Source organism: Mustela nigripes, chromosome 8, assembly GCF_022355385.1.
Source record: "Mustela nigripes isolate SB6536 chromosome 8, MUSNIG.SB6536, whole genome shotgun sequence".
Taxonomy (NCBI): domain Eukaryota; kingdom Metazoa; phylum Chordata; class Mammalia; order Carnivora; family Mustelidae; genus Mustela; species Mustela nigripes.
In genome coordinates this window covers 14375498-14396651 of record NC_081564.1, presented here as the reverse complement: position 1 = coordinate 14396651, position 21154 = coordinate 14375498, and the positions used below count along the sequence as shown (strand labels likewise).

The 21154-nt window shown below is 43.8% G+C and overlaps 1 protein-coding gene across 3 annotated transcripts in view; it reads right to left on the bottom strand.

Moving 5' to 3' along the window:
- Positions 1-21154, bottom strand: part of SUDS3 (SDS3 homolog, SIN3A corepressor complex component) — a 205037-nt gene that overhangs the window by 40534 nt on the left and 143349 nt on the right. Inside the window, exons 13-14 of one of the 3 annotated variants that reach the window (XM_059408538.1) lie at positions 14298-14362; positions 6944-7879 (exon numbers count right to left, since the gene is read on the bottom strand). In XM_059408538.1, coding sequence (XP_059264521.1) covers positions 7833-7879; positions 14298-14362 — 112 coding nt within the window. In that variant the 3' untranslated portion in view covers positions 6944-7832. Of the gene's footprint in view, positions 1-6943; positions 7880-10415; positions 10577-14297; positions 14363-21154 lie in introns of those variants that run through there. The other 2 variants (XM_059408537.1, XM_059408540.1) reach the window with 2 other exon arrangements.

The window sequence follows — 21154 nt, the reverse complement described above, 5'->3', positions numbered from 1 at the left end:
TATAGATTTTTATACACAGACGTGCGTGCACACACACACACACACACACACACACACAAATGGAGTTTTTCCTCAACTGCCTTTTTTCACTTAATAACTGATCTTAACTATCCTCCAGTGTCATTTAATAGTCTTCAAGCACATCTGTTTTATTAGCTCCATAGTAACATAATAATCGATAATGCCAGAATTCATTGGCTGCACACCATTCTAAGTGCGTCTCATTTTGTGCCTTTCATCCTAATCTTAGAAGTAAGTTCTATTATCATCATCCCCATTTTACACACAAGGAATCCGAAGATTTGCCCGAGGTCAGGATACAGCCCTGGCTTCCAGGCAGGTGTGCCTGACATCCAGGCCTGTCTCTTACCAGCACATCTGCCCGCCTCGGGATCCCGCCTGACAAAGGTGCTGGAGTATCTTGAGTCAAGGGGCCCCTCCTCGAAATTCCAGATTGAATCTGAATTTTTCAACTTGTTCTGCAGCTGGGCTGAAGAACATCCTTGTGTGTAGCTGGCTAACAGGGGGGTCACTGTGACCATTTCCTTAGGAAGAATGCTTAGTTGTGAGACAGCTGGGTGGACAGGGATGCCCCTTACCAAATTAACTGCTCTCTGGAAAGACTGTGGCTTTTACTACTACCAGGAGTGAGGGAACTATCTGCCTTTAACAACTCCTCCTGCTTTTAAAAGCTCAGCCAGGAGTGACTCTCCACCACCTTCTCTCTACTCTTCCCTAAACACGGGGATGCCCCACAGAGGGGTGCCTGGGAGAGTGTGTGTGTGTGTGTGTGTGTGTGTGTGCGCGCGCGTGCGCGCTTTATCCTCACTGCCCAGGCAGAAGCTCCTGGAAAGCACAGACCACATCTTACTCATCTTTAGGGCTCTCCGAGCCCCAGGGGCAGCCATCTGCACTGGGAAGAGGTCAAGTTCCTGAAGTAAAGGACAGAGTCTCATCTCCCAGCCTTTGCATGTGCTGCTTCCTCTGCCCAGATCACTCCCACTCCACTCTCCCCTAGATATCGTCACTGGCTCGGCGCTGGCCTTGCTACCATCACCACCTCCAGGAGGCCCTCCCTGTTCCACCAGCTGGGCCCAGGTTCACCTCCACAGCCGCACATTTACCCCGGACATAATACTGACCGCGCTACATTATACCATATTTCTTCAATCTCAGCCACCGCTAGGTTGTGTGCAACCCTCAGAAAGACTCTGGCACAATGTTTTTCCCGTTTTAAAATTAACAGCTTTACTAAGATGGCATTCCCATACCACACAAGCTGCCCACTGAAAGTATGCGATTCGATGCACTTTCACAGACTTGTGCAACCATCCACAGTCCATTTTAGATGGTTTTCATCACCTCTGAAGGAAACCCTGCACCCATTAGCTAGCACCCCATTGCCCCTACCCCTTCACCCCTACCCAGCCATAAGCAAACACTCATCTACTTTCTGTCTGCACAGACTTCCCTATTCTGGATTTTTTTTTTTTTTTTTTTTTTTGGTAAGAGAGAAATCATATAATATGTGAACGTATGTGTCTGGCTTCTTAGCATAACATTTTTGAGTTGTCCTATATATCAGTACTTTATTCCTTCTTATGGGTGAAATAATATTCCACTGTAGGGAGAGAGCACATTTTATTCACCCATTCATCAGTGGATGGACACTCAGGTTGTCTCCGTCTTTTGGCAATCGAGAATAATGCTGCTGTAAGCACTTGTGTACACGTGTCTACGCAGGCGCAGTTTTCATTTCTCTTGAGTATATGCCTAAGAGTCAGTGCTTTCTTATCACCGAGAATGTTTATTTCTACTTATTTAAAAAGTGCTTTTAGACTTATGTAGACATCCATGTTTTATCACGTATCACACTGACACATACTTTCAAAACCTCGACACAAAATACATTGGCTAAGATACTCCAAAAAAATGTCTTCATCACAAAGTCCAGCCCTCTAATTCATTTTTTAAAATCATGGGTGCCAGTGCCCAGGTTTTCGTACAACCCGTCGTCCTTTGTGCCACGGAGAGCATCAGAGATATAAGAATTCTTAGAAGATGTATCCCCACTCCAGGCAAGGCTCACCTCCCTCCCACTGCTGCTGGTCAGTGGTGGTTTTACACCGTTGATGATGAAGATCCATCTCAGAGCAGGTTAATATGGGAAGAAATGTGCATCTTAGAATTCACGAAATAAAGTCACTTCCTGCCTGCTTGCCTGTATCCCACACTAAAGACTGTACGTATCTTGAGGACAGGAACCCATCTTATCCACCGTTGTACTCATTCATGCTCGTAAGTCGACAGAAACAGATGAAGCACCTAGCCCACGTACCAGGCAGGAACGAACGAACTTTGGTAAATAAAACTCACTCCCCTCCTACCTGGGGACCACCATCAATTTGTCCCTCTCCCTGGGCTGTTTCCTGATCTGTGAGATGAATGTAGGGGAGTGCGGAGACTGAGAACAAGCACCTAGGAGAGCTCCTGCACAAGGTGGGCTACTTAGTATTTATGGAATGAAAGGATAAGTGAATGATTAAATTGCTATCATTGTAGCTAAAACTGACTGCGCATTTGTCTATGGGCCAAACCTTGTTCTATGTGCTTTATGTGTGATAACTCCTTTTGCTCATCCTTCATTTAATCCTTACAAGGACCCCACAAGGTAAGAACTAACATTCTCCCCCAAATGACAAATGAGGCACAGAGGGGTGAATGAATGAATGAATACAGGAATGAATGAATGACTGCTGACCTATGTTAAAAATCCTACACTTGGGGCACCTGGGTGGCTCAGTGAGTTAAAAAAGCCTCAGCCTTCGGCTCAGGTCATGATCCCAGGGTCCTGGGACCGAGCCCCACCTCAGGCTCTCTGCTCAGGAGGGAGCCTGCTTCCCCCTCTCTCTGCCTGCCTCTCTGCCTACTTGTGATCTCTCTCTCTGTGTCAAATAAAGTCTTAAAAAAAAAAAAAAAATCCCAGACCTTCACTTTCTAGAAGGTAAGCCTTCTAGATGGAGTCTGCTCTCCATCTGTAAAATGGGGAAGTAAATCATTCGTGGCTCACAGGTGGGTGCAGCGGAGGACGTGCTTCGCTATGTGGTAAGCCCCTGACTCTGGTACAAACGGGCAAAATGGAGGCTGGCCCATCTGCTATGTAAAGCGCTTTGCTGCTTGGCCAGGTGACCTTGGGCAAGTCGTGTTAACTTCTCTGACCTCATTTCCTCATCTGTAAAGCACCCCGCATCCCCAAGGAGGCAGCAAGGGTGCTTGAAATTAGCCCCGCAAAGCCCCTAGCTCAGCCAGCGACTGCCTTAGAGGAAGCTTCGCACTGACAAGTGGTCCTTACCCAGCCAGGTCTGCTTTCCAGGAAAGCTAAACAGCCGGCACCAGCTCCTCTCTCTCTCTCAAGCCGAATCCAACGTGTGCCGGCAGCGCCAACCCTTCGAGCTGTCAGACAGGCTGGGCAGAACCCAGTGGGTGCACTCTGCTTCCCCCAAATGAATAAATCATTACAGGAGAGCGCTATGCATCCCACCAGCATCCATAAGGACCTGAATTATATATAACGAAGCCGCAAAAGCAATTTATCCCAGGCACGTGCAAGTCATAAAATGGGAGTTCTCGGGTGCTGGAGACAATTTTCAGATATTGAGGTTTTTATCAAAGCAATAAGGCCCACCCAAGGAGCACCCTGCCCCACGGGTGTGGGGATGCCTTAATCAGGTTTATTTATTATCAGAGGAGAGAAATCTAACTCTCTCTCTCGGCCCTGCTACCTCCCCCACTCACCACCCTGGTGTGGCTGCTTCCCAGCTCAGGGGTTCTGGGATCTGGGGATGAGCTGCAAAGAACAACCACCCTTCTAGTAGGAACCATCTGCTGAGAAGCTGGAGGTGGGACCAGGTGTGCTCCAAATCCCTGGAGGAAGAGAGGAGAGGGAAGAAGGGACTACGAGAAGAGAAAATGGTATTGTAACAAAAGCTCTGAACCAGAGCTCAAAAGGTCCCACCTTTGTCACTGGTTATAGGCAGGGAAACTGAGGCACCGAAAGGTCAAGTAACTACGTGTCCAAGATCACACATGGAGAGAGGAGAGGAGCTGGCCTGACAAGCCAGTTGGGTTCGAGAGACATCCAGTGGCTACTGTGTGCTGGCAGCATGGAGTCACAATAGAGCTGTCCCTGAACACAGGACTGCTGATGCCTCTCTGTCTGCATTTCCAGTGGCCGTCCTGATCCCTGGGCTTCAGCCCACGAGGCTGCCTTGCCGATGATGCTCAAATGTGCCAAGCACATCCCTATCTCAGGGCTTTTGGACTTCCTATTCCTTCTACCTGGAACACTGTTTTTCCAGATCTTTCCACAGCAGACCTCTCTCCTCCTGGCCTCTGCTCAAAGGCCACCTTCTCGGACAGCACTTCCCCAACCACCTTATCCAAATCCACCAGCCCCTCTGGGCCACGATGCTCCAGCACCTTGTCGCATGTTGGATTTTCCTAAAGCAAACACTGAGGCGGAGCGCGGCGTGTAGAGGGGAAAGCAAGTGTGGACATAAGACAGAAGATAAACTATGACATCAGTTCAACATAGCTTCCTCCACCCTGGCAGCGAGCTCTGCAACCAGGCATCGCTCACCAGCATTCTGGAGGCAGGCTGAAACGGCCAGATTCTGGTGTCCACCCTCATATAGCCACTGGATGCAGGCTGCCCCGGGAAAGGTGTGAGCTTGGGCAAGGGGGCTCTCGGCAGCTCAAGCAAACCCTGAGCAGGAACAGGTAGGGGCTGTCTGATGACCACGCACCCCACAGCTGGACAGCAAGTCCTTCCTCAACGAGGGGATGTGGATGGCACATCTCCGTATCTACAACACCCCTTATCCTGTTTTATATATTTTTCCAGCGCTTACCAGCACCCAACACTGTATATAAAGAGAAGAAATGCAGGACACTCGTTTGTTGTTTTTCATGCAACTTTCCATGAGGTTTTCAAGGATACAAGCAATGGCTGTCTTGTTTTCCTTTCCTGGAATACTAGTTGGCACACAGCAGATACCCAGTAAATATTTGCTCAATTAATTAATAAATGAATGAATGCCCTCCACCACTCCCAATTTAATAGGAGAGATGGATAAGTGAACAATTACATTTCAGTGGTGAGCATGACTGGTATTCCAGGGCAGTGGGTGGTCTCTAACCCAGCCTGGGGTGGGCAGTGTCCAGGGGGGCTGTCTGCCTCCAAGTCCACTGCAATTCCCACTACACCAGGACAGGACGTGCAAGACAGATTCAGCCCTTACTGCATTCGGGGCTACCCCCTCCTCCTGATATTCTGCTCCTGGTTTCTTAGCCATTTTGTGTTTGTATATATTGCCTCTCCAACCACATTAGAACTTCTCTGAGCCTCTGGAGCATGTCCTGCATTTCTTCTTCTCTTTATCCCACTCAATGCAACAGAGCTGGTTTGGGCATTACTGTCAGTCCCTGAGCCATTACTGGGTCTATGGAAAGGGCCTTTAAGGATGCAGACAGCATGGGTGTGGGTGGGCAGGTTTTCTAACCTCCAGTTTGGACATAAGGTCTGCAGCACTATTGCTCAGTGAGTACCACATCCAGCCAGATACTGTGCCAAGTGCTCTGCCTCCATCACACCTGTCAATTCTTATGACGGCCTTGCAAGGTAAAGGCCTGAATATTGTCTCCATTTTACAGATGAAGAAACTGAGGCTCAAAGAGGGGAAAGCATCTGTCCAAGGTCACCAGGTCTGTATGTGGTAGAGCCACCAGACACACCGGAGCTGATGATGCTCTTAACCATTACACTGACCTTTTGAGGTTAATAAGTCAGACTGGTTTAACTCATGACAGAATCCTAAAACCTGGGTGGTGAGCTCAACATCCCTATCAGCCTGAAGTCACCAGGGTTTCTTTATTCCTGCAGGGAGCAGAACAAATGGCCACTCAGCTGTATTCAATATCATCTCTATAGTAATTCCAGATGTCTTTGCTCAACCATCTGTTGTGTGTCCACCAGAAGAGAGAACTAGCAAGCTGGCTCCCTAAGAGATTCATATGACAGCATGAAGGATAAGTGACTACACTTACAAATAATGGAAACCTGGCTCTCTCAACACACTAAGAACAGTATCATCCCTCAGGGTTAGACTCACATTAGACACACTTTGAGACTGATGTATAAACCAGATGACAATATATTTATTTGCAAAGAGATATTTCTACTATGGAGATTGGTTCAGAAAATCTATACAACCAGAACTTACTCTCCTGGTAAGAAGACCAGCCTGGGGAAATGAATAATAATATGGTTTCTTGATGTATAAAATTGGGACAAGGAGAGAGGGATGCATTCATTTCATGTTAGTGACAATAGACCGTAATGGCTGGAAACAAGCATTTTTTTTTTCCCAGATAGAATCATAACTATCACAAGTGAACTGGAAAAAATATCTGCATCCCTCTTGTGGTAGAAATTTTTGGTTGCTGTCAAAAGGCCACTGTCAACCTCCTTTCTCATGGTAGCTTCACAGTATAGACATTAGATAAGCATACATTCACTTTCCTTGGAACTAAGGGTAGTCATCTCTGGCCAATGACACCTAATGGCAAGTCATCTGAAGGGATTCTGGGATAGTAGCTGGCTTCTTGGTGAAAGGTATACAGGCAAGAGAACTCTTCCCCTTCTTTTTCTTTAAACGTGGATGTGATACTTGGAGCTGCAGCAGCCATCTTGCAACCATGAGGAGATGAAAGCCAATTTGCTAAGGAGTATGAAACAGAAAGGAAGAAGGAACATGGGATCACTGATAACATTGTTGACCTACTCCTCCAGAACTGAAACTTCCTACATCCAGAATTTTCCATTAGAAAAGTCCATTAAATGCCTTTATTGCTTAAGCCATTACTGTTTCAGTTATCTGCTGCACTATTGCAAATTACTGCAAAACGTAGTGGCTTCAAACAACCACGATTTATCACCTCTCATGATTCTGAGAGTTAACCATACTCAGCAGGGTGGTTATTCTGCCCCAGATGGGGTTGCCTGAAACTGCAATCATCTGGAGGCTTAAGTGGGAAGAAACCTCAAAGCAGCTCATTTGCATGACTGGTAGCTGGCTAACAGCTCAACCTTTTTCCATAGGCTTGAGTTTCTCACAGCATGGAAGCTGAGTTCCAAAAGCGAATCTTCCAGGTGTGCAAGCACAGAAGTTTCAGATCTTTCACAGCGAGCCTTGGAAATGACACAGTTCCACTTCTACTTCATTCTCTCTTTTTTTTCTGTTTTTAGTTAAGTCATGGGGTAAGCCTGGATTCAGGGGGAAGGGAAGGAGACCCTGCCTCTTGATGGAAGGATGACAAGAAAGTCTCAGCCACTTCTAAAGCACTGTAGTTATCAATCTGCTTTTCCATGGCGGTGGTTTCTTTTTTTTTTTTTTTTTTGAAAGCAGTTCTCTACATCAAGCCTTGTCGCTGGAATAAGAAATAGTCAGAGATCAAGACTCCTTCCTCACTGAAACAAGCTGTAGTGACTCAGTCAAGGTTGGCATTTGCAACTCTCTGTCCTCCAGGCTTCTGTGGCAGATCATGAAGGATACAGCCTTTCTTTAAATATGTTAATAAGTTCAATCACATGACAGACAAGTCTTGCAGGCCTCCCCATCCAGTCTCTTTAAGGTGACTTTGCATTGCTCTGCTTTGATCTATAATGTATTGACTTCATGGTGTAACTCTCAGAAGGCAATCTTCACTCCCTATGCTTTCCAAGTGCTTGAGAAAACACTGCCTCAGTCCCCTAGACCTGGTAGCAACCTTCATCAAGACGTTGCCCTATGGTTGTTCAAAGAACCTGATGAGATGAGAGCTGGAAAAGCACATCAAAATGGTTAAGAGGGATTATTATTATCCTAATCAAATAAGCATGTTGTGTCAGTTATGGCTTTTTTTTTTTGTAACAAGTAACATAAAACCCAATTTGAATTAGCTTAGCAAACAGGAACAATGCTAGCTGGGAGCCTGAGGGAGTCATGCCAGTTTCAGGCATGGCAGGATCCAGCAACTTAAACATGGTCAGCAGGACCTATTTTCTCTCCACCTCTTGGTCCTGATCTGTGGATTGCTTCAGGGGTCGCAGTGGTTGCAAGCAGCTACAGGTGCACATCCTGCTGGGTTCACTTTCCCTAATTCTTGAAACAAGGGTCCTTCTCCTGACTGTTACTGGCCCAAGTTGAGCGATATGTCCAATCCTTTAACCATTCCTTATGGCCAAGGGCACATAATGAGCTGACTGGCCAGGCCTGGATCACATGACTCTGGATCTGATAGGATCGGTTCCACCCACATTGTATGGATTGAGAGAATCTGGGGCACTGTCACCCAGAGAAGGATGAATATCTGCCCACTATAGATTACATGGTAGAAGAGCACTGGGTAAGGTCTCTGGAGCCCGAGTTATCACCTTGGTCCCACTGGATTACTCCCTCTTGCTCCCGAAGGTTGCGTATGACCCATCACAACCTTGGGGAACTCTATGCTGTGTCGATTAACTATCAGGTCATCCTGGTATCCTACTAAATCTGACCGTATTCCTTGGAGATTCCTGAGAGGGAATGTGATTAGTGCAGCTCATGTCCCTTTTATAAAGTCTTGGCCAGCCTATGGCATAGCTGCCCCTGTGTCATGGGCTACCACTGGTCTAGTAACCTATGACTGGGGAGGAAAGACACATCTCAGCAGGAAACACAGATGTGACGACAAGCAGGGAAATGGAGCTGTCATGGCAAGAAGTAGAAGGGAAGATTCGGCAGCTCCATGAGAAAAGGCAGGAGGGACTCCCCCAGCCCCGTCTCCCCGACAGGAAAATCAATCCCAGTAGACGACATTTAGAATGACTCACTTAATACTGAGCCCAAATTTTCACAGCAAATCACGGTGGGGAGGGGGAAGAGGGGTTTGATTTATAACTTTATCTTGAAAAAACGAAACTGAGCTTATCATCATAATAAACGGCAGGTTCCCGTTTCAACTATGCATGAATTCTTATGAAGAACGAAAAATGAATTAAGTACTGAATTTTTTTTTTTTTTGTATAATTTTTGTGACAAAATCCTTCACTTCAGGTTTGCTTTTCACAGCATGATAGCAAAGAGGTCATTTAAAAAATATTCAAGGGCTTCACCAATTTTTCCTAAGGCCCACTAGAATCTTTTGATATTTAAATCCTTCTCTTTTGAAGTGCTCACCGTGTCACTTTCCTTGTCATTTTTTTTTTTCTTTAACCGTTAACTCTTTTTGCATTGATAGGATATTCAAAATATTGAGTAACCTGTATGATACAGGACCAATGGGCCAGAGCAGTGACCACAACAGTCAGTGTGGCTGACCCTGTGAGGTCCAGCTGAATATTGTCCTAAGGCCTCTTGTTCTCTTAGATTGTCTGTGATTTTTCTGTTCTTTAAGCAGGTTTCAACACCACTTTCACAGCTTCCTGGAATCCTACGTCTTGGGCAAGACTTTCAATCGACCAGTTGCCATCGGATCACACTGCGAATGCACCACGGTCAGACTGTGGGTGAAAGACTGATTCTCTTTGACAGGATTTGTTGGTTGTAAGAACCAGGAATCCATTCTAGGACATGTGATGGGCATTCACAATTCAAGATGTCTTTCAGAAAGACTAAACCACAAGGAAATAGACACAGCAGGAAAGGACTCAAGCTAGAGCACATAATGGAATCAGTAAAAGCTTAAAAACTTAAGTTGTGTAATGAATGAAAAACCTTATATTTTATTTTTTTTTAAAGATTTTATTTATTTATTTGACAGACAGAGATCACAAGTAGGCAGAGGCAGGCAGAGAGAGAGGAGGAAGCAGGCTTCCTGCTGAGCAGAGAGCCTGATGCATGGCTTGATCCCAGCACCCTAGGATCATGACCTAAGTCGAAGGCAGAGGCTTTAACCCACTGAGCCACCCAGGTGCCCTGAAAAACCTTTTAATGACAAACTTTTGCTTTTCTACATAACTTCATCACATCACAGACTCAGATGATGATTACTCAGTAACAAAACCCCCCAGATTCTGTTTGTGAACTGGCTTGTGTGGACTGCCCTTTCTTGCAACTACTAAGTCCTAACAAAGATTTACAAGTGGGGTCTACCAGACGGTTTCTACAGAAATAGCAGAACCACCTGGAAAAAAACATGACGACCACGTATCCGTAGGACATCCTCTGAATTTGTTTCCTAATAAAACATTCAAACATCAGCCCGTATTTCAAACTAGAATCCTAATTTATAAAATTCAGGACAGATCTCTTACTTAGCTGTGGACTTCACGCCCCCAATCAGACAGGGACAGCGCTGCTAATCATCGAACAGAAAGCGCTGTAAACACACAGGAGTGGAAGGAGCGGACGAACTGAGGACTTTCTCCATTGCGTCTTCTTGCTGAGGCTCTGGCGTTCCGATCCTTAGCCCCAGGAGTCAGGGCTGGGGGTGGGTACAGGCCACTGGGGATTTTCCTGCCCCCAATTTTGAGGAACAACAGCAATTACTTCATGTTCTGCAATGTTAATTAACTTGAATGGGTCAAAGGTTCACCCAGATCAGAAATAGTTCTGAAAATGGACTCATGAATTCTGCAGACTGTGAATTTTCCTTAATTAACATATTAACACACTTCCGTCCCCTGCCTCAAGTCAGAGCTTTTCAATCTTGGCCTAGAAAAGCAGGAGAATCTAGCTGTCACAGGCTTTCCAAAGGGCACAGTGATAAAAAGCTGGTTTTCTGCCACCAGACCCCTGTGGCTATCAATCTTGATTCTGTGACTTACTGACTGCATGCTCTTGGGTAAATCACTCACCCTGTGTTGGCCTCAGTTTTCTCATCTGTAAAATGAGGAAAATAATAGTACCCACCTCATGGGGTTGTGCTGTTGAGTGTTTTGATAAGGTGCTTCTAAGGCATCACAAATGTCCAAAAATTATGAATCTGACCCAGCGTTAGACCATCTTTTTTTCTCCTACCAAGTGTCCATTATTCTTTCCTATTTTAACAGTTCCTTGGGTGCCCTTTGAGCAACCACTCCTCCTCTCTAGAGTGATTCAAGGGATATGGAATAAATTCACCCTGATTCCAAGGATGAGCCTGTGTATTATTTTGCTAATACATTATTTTGCTGCATCAACTGGGTGGCTTGAACAACAGAAATTGTCTCACAGTTCTGCAGGTCTGAGGTCAAGGCATCAGCAGGGCTCATTTCTTCTGAGGCCATTTCTCCCTGACTTGCAGATTTCCTTCCTCTCCCTGTGTCCTCACATGGTCTTCCCTCTGTGTGTGTCTATGTCCTAATCTCCTGTTCTTATGAGGACTCCAACCATCCCACCCGTATGACCTCATTTAACCTTAATTATCTCCATAAAGACTCTATCTCGAAATACACTCACATGAGGTCCTCAGGGGTAGGATTTCCACATATGAATTTGGGTGGGGGGTCCCCAGTTTGGCCCATTAGAGCCAGACCTAGATCCAGCCAAAACATTCCCCTCCCCCTAGTCAGAGCAACTGATTCAATCCTAAACACTGTTTTAAACAAGTACAGGGAATTTCTTCATCTGCAAGATGAGTGCTGCAAAGATAATGTGGAATGGAGCTGCAGTCGTCACCATGTGGAAAAGGTCAATACAGAAGAAAATACAAAAGAGGAATGGAAAGAAAAGACTGAGGCTGGAAATCATCATGTGACCCCTAGATCTTGCTGAGCCTGGCGCTCCCCTTGACAGTGCACTCACAGATTCCATTACAATCCCCTTTGGTGGCTTAAGTCAGTTGGAGTTTCTGTCACTTGCAACCAAAGAAATCTTGACAGGGATAGCACCTACTTAATTATTAAGGAGCTTGTAGATCCCAGGGAATAGAAAGGGAGAGGATCAAGGAACAGAGCTGGAAAGTGGAAGGAATATTTACAGAACAAATTAGGTGGGTAGCCATAACATATAATGCAGGAAGCAGGGTATATTTAATAACAGATGTGCATTCCCTTAACCTAACCTAACATGAGATGGTTTGACTCTGCACAATAGTGAAGATAAGGAGTTCTTCACTAAGCCATAGATTTCTCTTTGCAGCACTCAAAGGCAGCAATATTGTTTTGTTCAGATGCAATGTAGCCCTAGTCCCCAGCCTGAAATGGGCACTCAAAAAATATTTCTGGCTGTGGTATATATACACAATGGAATACTATGCAGCCATCAAAAGAAATGAAATCTTGCCATTTGCGACGACGTGGATGGAACTAGAGGGTACCATGCTTAGCGAAATAAGTCAATCAGAAAGACAACTATCATTTGATCTCCCTGATATGAGAAAGCAGAGATGCAACATGGGGGGTTAAGGGGGTAGGAGAAGAATGAATGAAACAAGATGAGATTGGGAGGGAGCCAAACCATAAGTGACTCTTAATCTCACAAAACAAACTGAGGGTTGCTGGGGGGTGGGGGTTTGGGAGAGGGGGGTGGGGTTATGGACACTGGGGAGGGTATGTGCTATGGTGAGTGCTGAGAAGTGTGTAAACCTGGTGATTTACAGTCCTGTACCCCTGGGGATAAAAATACATTATATGTTTTAATTAATTAATTAATTAATTAAATTTTTTTTAAAAACTTCCACAAAAAAAATATATATATATATATATACACTTCTGGAGTTGGATGGGCTTACTAAGCAATCTTTTGCATTTTATGGTTCAATATAGATATTCTTAAAATAACAGATTCGCCATACTATTATGTTTGCACACACTGTTGAAGAGTTACACTGATAACCACATAGTTGCCAAGTATTAATTTTAACAATGTCTAGTTGTTAACTCAAAAAAGTTAAGTTGTGAGTTAAGTTGTGAGTTAAACTTAACTCAAAAGTTAAGTTTTGAGTTGTTAACTCAAAAAAGAAACTTTCAAGTGTGTCCCCTCTCCAATGGTGGATCTATAACTGGCCATTCCTTTACCCAGCAACTGCATTATAATTCTCTGTTGCAAGGGACTGCTCTGCTTGGTACCCATTACAGCCCCTTGTAAAAGGGGTTTAGATGGAAAAAGAGAAGAACATGTATTTATGCCACTGGATAAACAGCACAGAATGAGCAGAGTGTGACCTTGCTCGGTGTGGATTATTATGTGGATTATGGCTCCACTGGAGAAGAACCCTGGACCAGGAGACTCTGAGGTTCTACTAGGCTGCTGGTAAACTGCCTGCCTCCCCTCTGGAGAGAGAGAACTCCTTACCCTGGAAAGGAAGTCCATGTCTCAGGGACATGGGGTCACCTCCAGGTTTACTGCCTCCGAATGTGAGCCCATATCCAACAGGAAGAGAATGTCATCATCCTGGAATGTCTCCAGGGAGAGAGAGGTTCTCTACCTTTGCTTTGCTCTTCAATCTACCCTAAACTAAGACCATACAAGAACCCAAGAAATCTAGGGAGAATGGTTTCCCAACAAACTTATGTTGAGATGACAAATGGAAGGAACCTGGATTCCAGAGTCACCAGATGGAGGAAAGCCTTTGCCAACCTCCATGACCAAGAAATATAATTTTGGGCTGTTCCGCCACTGAGATTTCAGGTCTCATCTAACAGTGTAGCTAGCGTTAACTATCCTAATAAAAATGACTATAATGTGTACCAGGCAAATCATACTTGCATGAGAAATAAGAAAAGCTAGACAGCATTGTGAGTTCTGAATGATTAGGAGGGATGAGATTTGGGAGCAGACAGAAGGTTATGAAGAAATCATCACCTTACCAGTGACAGGGTGAAAGGAAACAGAATTTGAGAGACAAGCCACAGCTGTCCAGGGACACATCCCCCAAGCTCAGCCCAACCAAGTATCATCAGTCCCTCCACACTCACTCTCGTTCATGAACGTTACACTGAGCCAAAGCTGTGAATGACTTTCACACAGTTTAGAGATTTTCAGATCATCTTAAGCTCAATTACAGCTAAACCAATAATATACCCCAAACATCATTATTGGAAAATCACCAACCAGGCCCACTAATTGTATTTGCAGCTTCTTCATGATATTAGTGAAGTCATAAGTGCAGCAAGCTCTTCCCACGGGACAGCCATTCACAAGGCCAATTTCCTTAGGATGAGACTTTCATATCACATCAGTTTGAACTAATGCGTCTCGGGAAATAAACTGTCAGATCAATACCATTTGCAACCAGAAAATATTTGGAGCAAATAGCAGAGTACAGCCTGCAGTTGAGGCTAATGTGGTCCTTACCTGACACTTGGAAGCTTTCATGAGTGAGAACCTTTGGGGCTTTCCAAGGGGTCAATTTGGAGATACTGTGGAGACATAAGGAAGCTTCATTATAATACTTTGTGACCTTTTCCTAGGAAGTTCACCAGAGCATCACCAATCTGGAAAAAGCAAACAACATTTATTAAGCTCCTTCTATATTCCAGGGCTTGATGCCTTGATCAGTGTATGCAATGATAAGCAACCTTTATAGAAGTCCACAGAGGAATTCAAATTCTGGATCTAAAGCTTCCTAAGGTGGGGCACCTGGGTGGCTCAGTCAGTTAAGCGTCTGCCTTCAGTTCAGGATGCGATCCCAGGGTCCTGGGATCAAGTCCCACATCAGGCTCCCTCCTCGGCGGAGAGCCTGCTTCCCCCTCTCCCTCTGCCTGCTGCTCTGCCTACTTGTGCTCTCTCTCTCAGATAAATAAATAAATCTTTAAATAAATAAATAAATAAACGAAACTTTCTAAGGCAAGTTTCTTCACTTGTCTGTGTCTCAGTTTCCAAATCTGTACAATGAAAATAATAATGGATACTTCCCAGGGGAATTTTGGTAACTGAAGAGAATGGATTATGCCTATTTTAGTGTACATCACACAGTTGGTGCTCAATAAATAACAGTTATTGCTACAACTGTAGGTACCCCTTTGTAATTGAAGTTAAATTAATATTTCCTCCTCAACTAGGCTGTTTAGGAGAAATAAGTCTACAGGCCAATCTGGATTGACCCACATAATCTTTCCACGGAATCAGAAAAGGCATGACATTCTATTTTTGAAGTAACAGAAAGAAATTTTCAGCCTCTCTTCTTTAGTTTTTCCTATATTTTCAGGAAAAGCCCTTGATGTAATCTAGCATTTTAGGAGTTATCAGATAAAAACTGAAAAGCCAGGAAAGAAATATAAAAAGCATAGGGGCGCCTGGGTGGCTCAGTGGGTTAGGCATCTGCCTTTGGCTCAGGTCATGATCTCGGGGTCCTGAGATCGAGCCCCTCATCGGGCTCTCTGCTCAGCGGGGAGCCTGCTTCCTTTCCTCTCTCTCTGCCTATTTGTGATCTCTGTCTGTCAAAAAAAATAAATAAAATCTTAAAAAAAAAAAGAAAGAAATAGAAAAATCATGGAAGGCTGAGAAGTATTTAACAATCTAGAGCTGGGCTTCCTTTTGAACCAGTGAGGCCTGGGACTGAATTCTAGATTGGGCACTTAGTGAAGGTGTGACTTTAGAAAAATAACGGGATTTCTCTGAGCCTCGGTTTACTCTACCCCAAAGAGCAAACACTGCCTGCCTCGAGGGGGTAAGGTCAAAACTAAAGAAGATGGGGGGCGCCTGGGTGGCTCAGCCGGTTAAGCACTGCCTTCAGCTCAGGTCATGATCCCAAGGTCCCGGGACAAAATCCTGTATCGGGCTCCCTGCTCAGTGGGGAGCCTGTTTCTCCCTCTACCTCTGCCTGCCGTTCCCCCTGCCTGTGCGCTCTCTCTCTCTCTCTCTCTCTCTCTCTCTCTCTGACAAATAAATAAATAAAATCTTCTTTTAAAAAAATCTGAGTAAGATGATAAATAGCAAAACTGTAACGAATGTTAGTTCTCCCCACCTCGTTCTCATCTCCAATCATTACAAGCCTGAAATTAATTCAGTAACTGTGTGCTGGGCACAGTGGTGGACACTGGTGATATTGTGTAAATGAGACTGACAAGGTCACTGTCTTCATGGCCCACACCACATTCTGGAGGGGAAAAGATAAACTACTCAGCCAATTTCACAAATCAGTGGAAAATTACATTTGTGGAAAGAGCTAGAAAGAAATGATGTAGGGCGTTAATGAGAGCTCGCTAAGATCGCCTGGCTGAGGCCTTCAGAAAGGCCTCTCCCTGAAGAAGATCCATCTTTCTTATCCACTCTAGGTGGAAGCGTCGTGCCTGATGGGGAGAGGACAGGAAGTGGCACCGAGAGAGAGTGAGCCAGGGACCAGATCATGCTGAGCTTTAGAGGGTGAACTTCGGGGCCACAACCATGGGAGCCACCAATTACAATGAACACACAGCCCGTGGGGCAGGACCAGCAGCCCTAGGAGGCGACACGCAGAAAACAGAAACTGCAAGGGACCAGAAGCATAAACAAAATACAAAAGTGCACCAGCGAAAGCATTCAGAAGAAGAAACAAATCACAGAACGTCCAAGTCCAACTGTGACGGAGTCATTGTGGCAGGCCAGAGCTCCCACCACGTGTAACTAGAGAAGCCGGATGGGGCACAAACACACACAGATTGTATTTGAAAGCCCCAGGGTGCCTCCAAGCTTTGCCATACAAAAATCCTGGAAAGAAGGGAAATTCAGTGAGATGAGCCTGACATTGTGCCCATCACTTCTTCCCTTGGGACACTGATGACTCTTCAGCACCATTGGATGAGAAGCTTAGAGGCAGAGCAGAGGGCAGCTGCTAAGTGGGACAGAAGCCAGGGCACCTGGCTGGCTCTCTCAGCTAAGCATCCGACTCTTGATTTCAGCTCAGGTCATGCTCTCACAGCTGTGAGATCCAGCCCTGCAGTGGGCTCCGTGCGGGGCACGGAGTCTGCTTAATACTAGGCACAGAGTCTGCTTAAGATTCTCCCTCTCCCTCTGCCTCTGCCCCCCAACCCCACCCCAGCTCATGCATACTCACTCTCTTGTCTCGTCTCTCTAAAAAAAAAAAAAAAAAAAAAAAAAATTAAAAAGAAAAGGCAGAGAAGCCATCAGAGTGGTTAGGAAGTTTCATGAGGGCAGGAGACAAAAGTTAATATTTGGGGATGTCAAAACAGGTAGGAGTCAAAGGTCCAAACTAGTCATCCCAAACTAGTCATCCCAAGGAAAAAAAATAATGAGAAGTGATCCAAAAACTGTACCTATTCCCCCCACCAACCCCATTTGTGCTGTATGAGGCAAGAAGTTTAGGATCAAAGGAACTGTATGAGAGCTGACCTCTCCAACGGCAAAAAGACAATGCAAGGAGGTAATGTCCAACTTCGAGTTCTACACATACTGAAATTAACCTTCAAGGATGAAAGTAAAATATTTTCAAACCAATTAAAACTGAGAGAATTTGGGACGCCTGGGTGGCCCAGTTGGTTAGGCCACGGCCTTGGCTCAGGTCATGGTCCCAGGGTCCTGGGATGGAGTCCCGCATTGGGCTCCTTGCCCAGCAGGGAGCCTACTTCTCTCTCCACCTCTGCCTGCCACTCTGCCTGCTTGTGCACTCTCTCTCTCTCTCTCTGACAAATTAAAAAAAAATCAATAAAATCTTAAAAAAAAAGACAGAGAGAATTTGTCACCAGCAGATCTAACTAAAATAAATACCAAAGGCGGTTCTATAGGCAAAAGGAAAACAATCCTAGATAGAAATGCAGGAAAGATTGAAGAGCAACAGGAAAAAAATAAATGTATGAGTAAATCTAAATGAATATTGAAAACATTAGCCACAATTTCCTATGGGGTTTTAAACACATGTACATTTAAGTGAATACAATTAAAAACACAAAGGCATAAGGAAGATAAATTAGACTGTAATAGGCCCCAGAACTGTCTGGAAAGTGATGAAACTACTGATTTATACTAGACTCCAATAAACAAAGGAGGAATGCCTTAATTTCCAGGGTAACTACTAAAAGAAGGCACAAGTAACAAGTTAATAAAAGAAAAACTGGTTTACTTTAAAAGTTTTGTTGATGGGTCTAAATTAAGGCAGGAAAGAAGGAAGGAGGGAAGTAGAACAAAGAAGAATAATATTGTGGATATAAAACTGAACGTATCAGTACTTATATCACATGGAAGCAGACCAAATACTCAAATGAACATACCCAGTTTATCAGACTGTATCAGAAAGAAACAGTTATATACTCCTAGGAGATATACCCTAAACGTAAGAACACAAAAAGGTTGAATGAAAGTAAAAGGAAGGAAAAAAAATAATAAAACACTAACCAAAAGAAAGGCAATACAGTGATATTAGTATCACACCAAGTAAATTTGAAGGCAAGACACGTAACTAGATATAAAGAGGAAAATTCTAATAAAAAGGTTAATCCACCAGGAAGATACAATAATTTTATATGCATAGGCACGTCGTAATATCATACTTTCGAAATATACAGATCAAAAATCGAAAAAGAAAAGCAGACAAATCCGTAAAAGTAGTGGAATGTTTTAACAACCTCTCTCAGGAGCTAATAAAACAAGGAGACAAAAAAGTGGTAGGAGTATAAAGATCTAAGCAACATGATTAATGAATTTGACTTGTCTGACATTGGGCTCTTTAGCAAGAGATTGGACATAGCTTAAAAAAAAAAAAAAAGATTAATGAAACCAGGGATAAGTCAGTGGAAAACATCCACTGCACCCAATGATAACAGAATACACATCCTTTCAAGTGCACAGGAACACTGACCCAATGATTGGAACACTGGGTCATATAACAAATGTAAACAAATTGCAAAGATGAATATTATCCCAGATATATGTTCTTTAACTACAGGGTAATTATGGCAGGAATCAATCATGATAACTTAAAAAATTCTTAAAACCTGCTTGGAGGGGCGCCTGGGTGGCTCAGTGGGTTAAAGCCGCTGCCTTTGGCTCAGGTCATGATCTTAGGGTCCTAGGATCAATCCCTGCATGGGGTTCTCTGCTCAGCGGGAGCCTGCTTCCCCCTCTCTCTGCCTGCTTGTGATCTCTGTCTGTCAAATAAATAAATAAAATCTTTAAGAAAAAAAAAAACCTGTTTGGAAAATGGCGGGGCTGGGAGTGAATCACAGGGGTGCCTGGGTGCTCAGTAGGTGAAGCATCTGACTCGATTTCAGCTCAGGTCATGATCTCAGGGTTGTGAGATCAAGCCCCAAGTTGGGCTCCATGCTCAGTGGGGAGTCTGCTTGAGGTTCTCCCTCTCCCTCAGCACCTCCCCCCTGCTCGTGCTCTTTCTTTTTCTCTCTAAAAAATAAACAAATAAATCTTTTTTTAAAATTACACCAAAAAGGGGTGCCTGAGTGGCTCAGTGGGTTGAGCATCTGCCTTCGGCTTGGGTCGTGATATCCAAGTCCCGGGATCGAGCCCCTCATCAGGCTCTCTGCTCAGCGGGGAGCCTGCTTCCTCCTCTCTCTCTGCCTGCCTCTCTGCCTACTTGTGATCTCTCTCTGTGTGTGAAATAAGTAAATAAAATCTAAAGAAAAAAGCTTTAAAAAAAATTACACCAGTGGCACCTGGGTGGCTCAGTGGGTTAAAGCCTCTGCCTTCGGCTCAGGTCATGATCTCAGGGTCCTGGGATTGAGCCCCACATAGGGCTCTCCACTCAGCAGGGAGCCGCCTCCCCCCCTCTCTCTGCCTACTTGTGATCTCTCTCTCTCTGTTAAATAAATAAATAAAATCTTTTTAAAAATTACACTAAAAAAAGAAAAAAATCACAAAGGAAATTAGGAATATTTTTAACTGAATGATAATACAAATAAGACAGGAGAAAGTATTGTAAGTAGTTAACACTCTTATTAAACAAAAACTTACAGCTTTAAATGGATATACCAGAAAATAAATGAGGATAGAAATCAATAATATCCATCTCAAGAAGTTAATAAAAGAACAACAAATCACACTCAAACTAGAAGTATGATAAAAACAAAAAATTAATTAAATAAAAAGAAAACTTAACAATAGAGAAAAACAGAGAAAAAACAAAACTCAAAACCAGTTCTTCAAAAAGGCTAATAAAAATTGGTAAGTGCCACATAAGATCCTATGGGCATGGAAACGATAATATTATCTTTAGTATTAATGATACAATAACAACACTATGCCAAGAGAATTTGACAATTTATTTTTTTAATATATTTTTTCATTTTATAAAGAGAGAGAGCACACAAGTGGGTGGGAGGGACAGAGGGAGTGGGAGAGTGAGAATCACAAGCAGACTCCCCACTGAGTGGTGTGACGCTCGAAGCAGGGTTCAATCCCAGGACCCTGAGATCATGACCTCAGCAGAAACCAAGAGTCAGCTGCTTCCCCAACTAAACTACCAAAGTGGCCCAGAATTTGACTATTAATTTACTTACTTATTTATGTGTATTTCTATGAGAGAGAGAGAGCACAAGCAGGGTGAAGGACAGAGGGAGAAGCAGACTCCCTGCTGAGCAGGGAGCCTGATGTGTGACTCCTGGGATCATGACCTGAGCCAAAGGCATACACTTAATTGAGTGAACCACCCAGGCGCCCAGAATTTGACAATTTAGATGAGACCATATAATCTAGAGGAACACACCTTACCAAACTGACACAAGGAGAAATAAAACATCTGAATACTTCCATATCTATTAAAGAAATTGAATATATAATTAATATTCCCACGTAGAAATCTCCAGGCACAGAGACTTTCGCTTGTGCATTCTTCCAAGCAAAAAAAGATATAATACTGACCTCAAAAAACCTCTACTAGGAAATATAAAAAGATGAAACATTTCTCAATTCATTTTTTGAGGTCAGCATGACCTTGATACAAACACTCAGATACCAAAACTTGACAAGTAAATTACAAGAAAAGAAAATTACAGTCCACTCTTTCATAGACCCAGATACAAAACTCCCAAACAAAATATTATGAAATCAAACACCGTACTTCCATAAAAAGGACACTATATCATGACCAACTGTGGTTTATTCCAATAGTGCAAAGTTTGTTTTGTGTCTGAAAAGAAATCACTAAAATTCTCCATATTAATCAAACAAAAACCAAAAAAAAAAAAAAAAAAAGGATTCATTTCAATAGATGAGGAAAAGCATTTGAAAAGAGCCAAATACTCATTCATGGTTAATCTTAGCACACT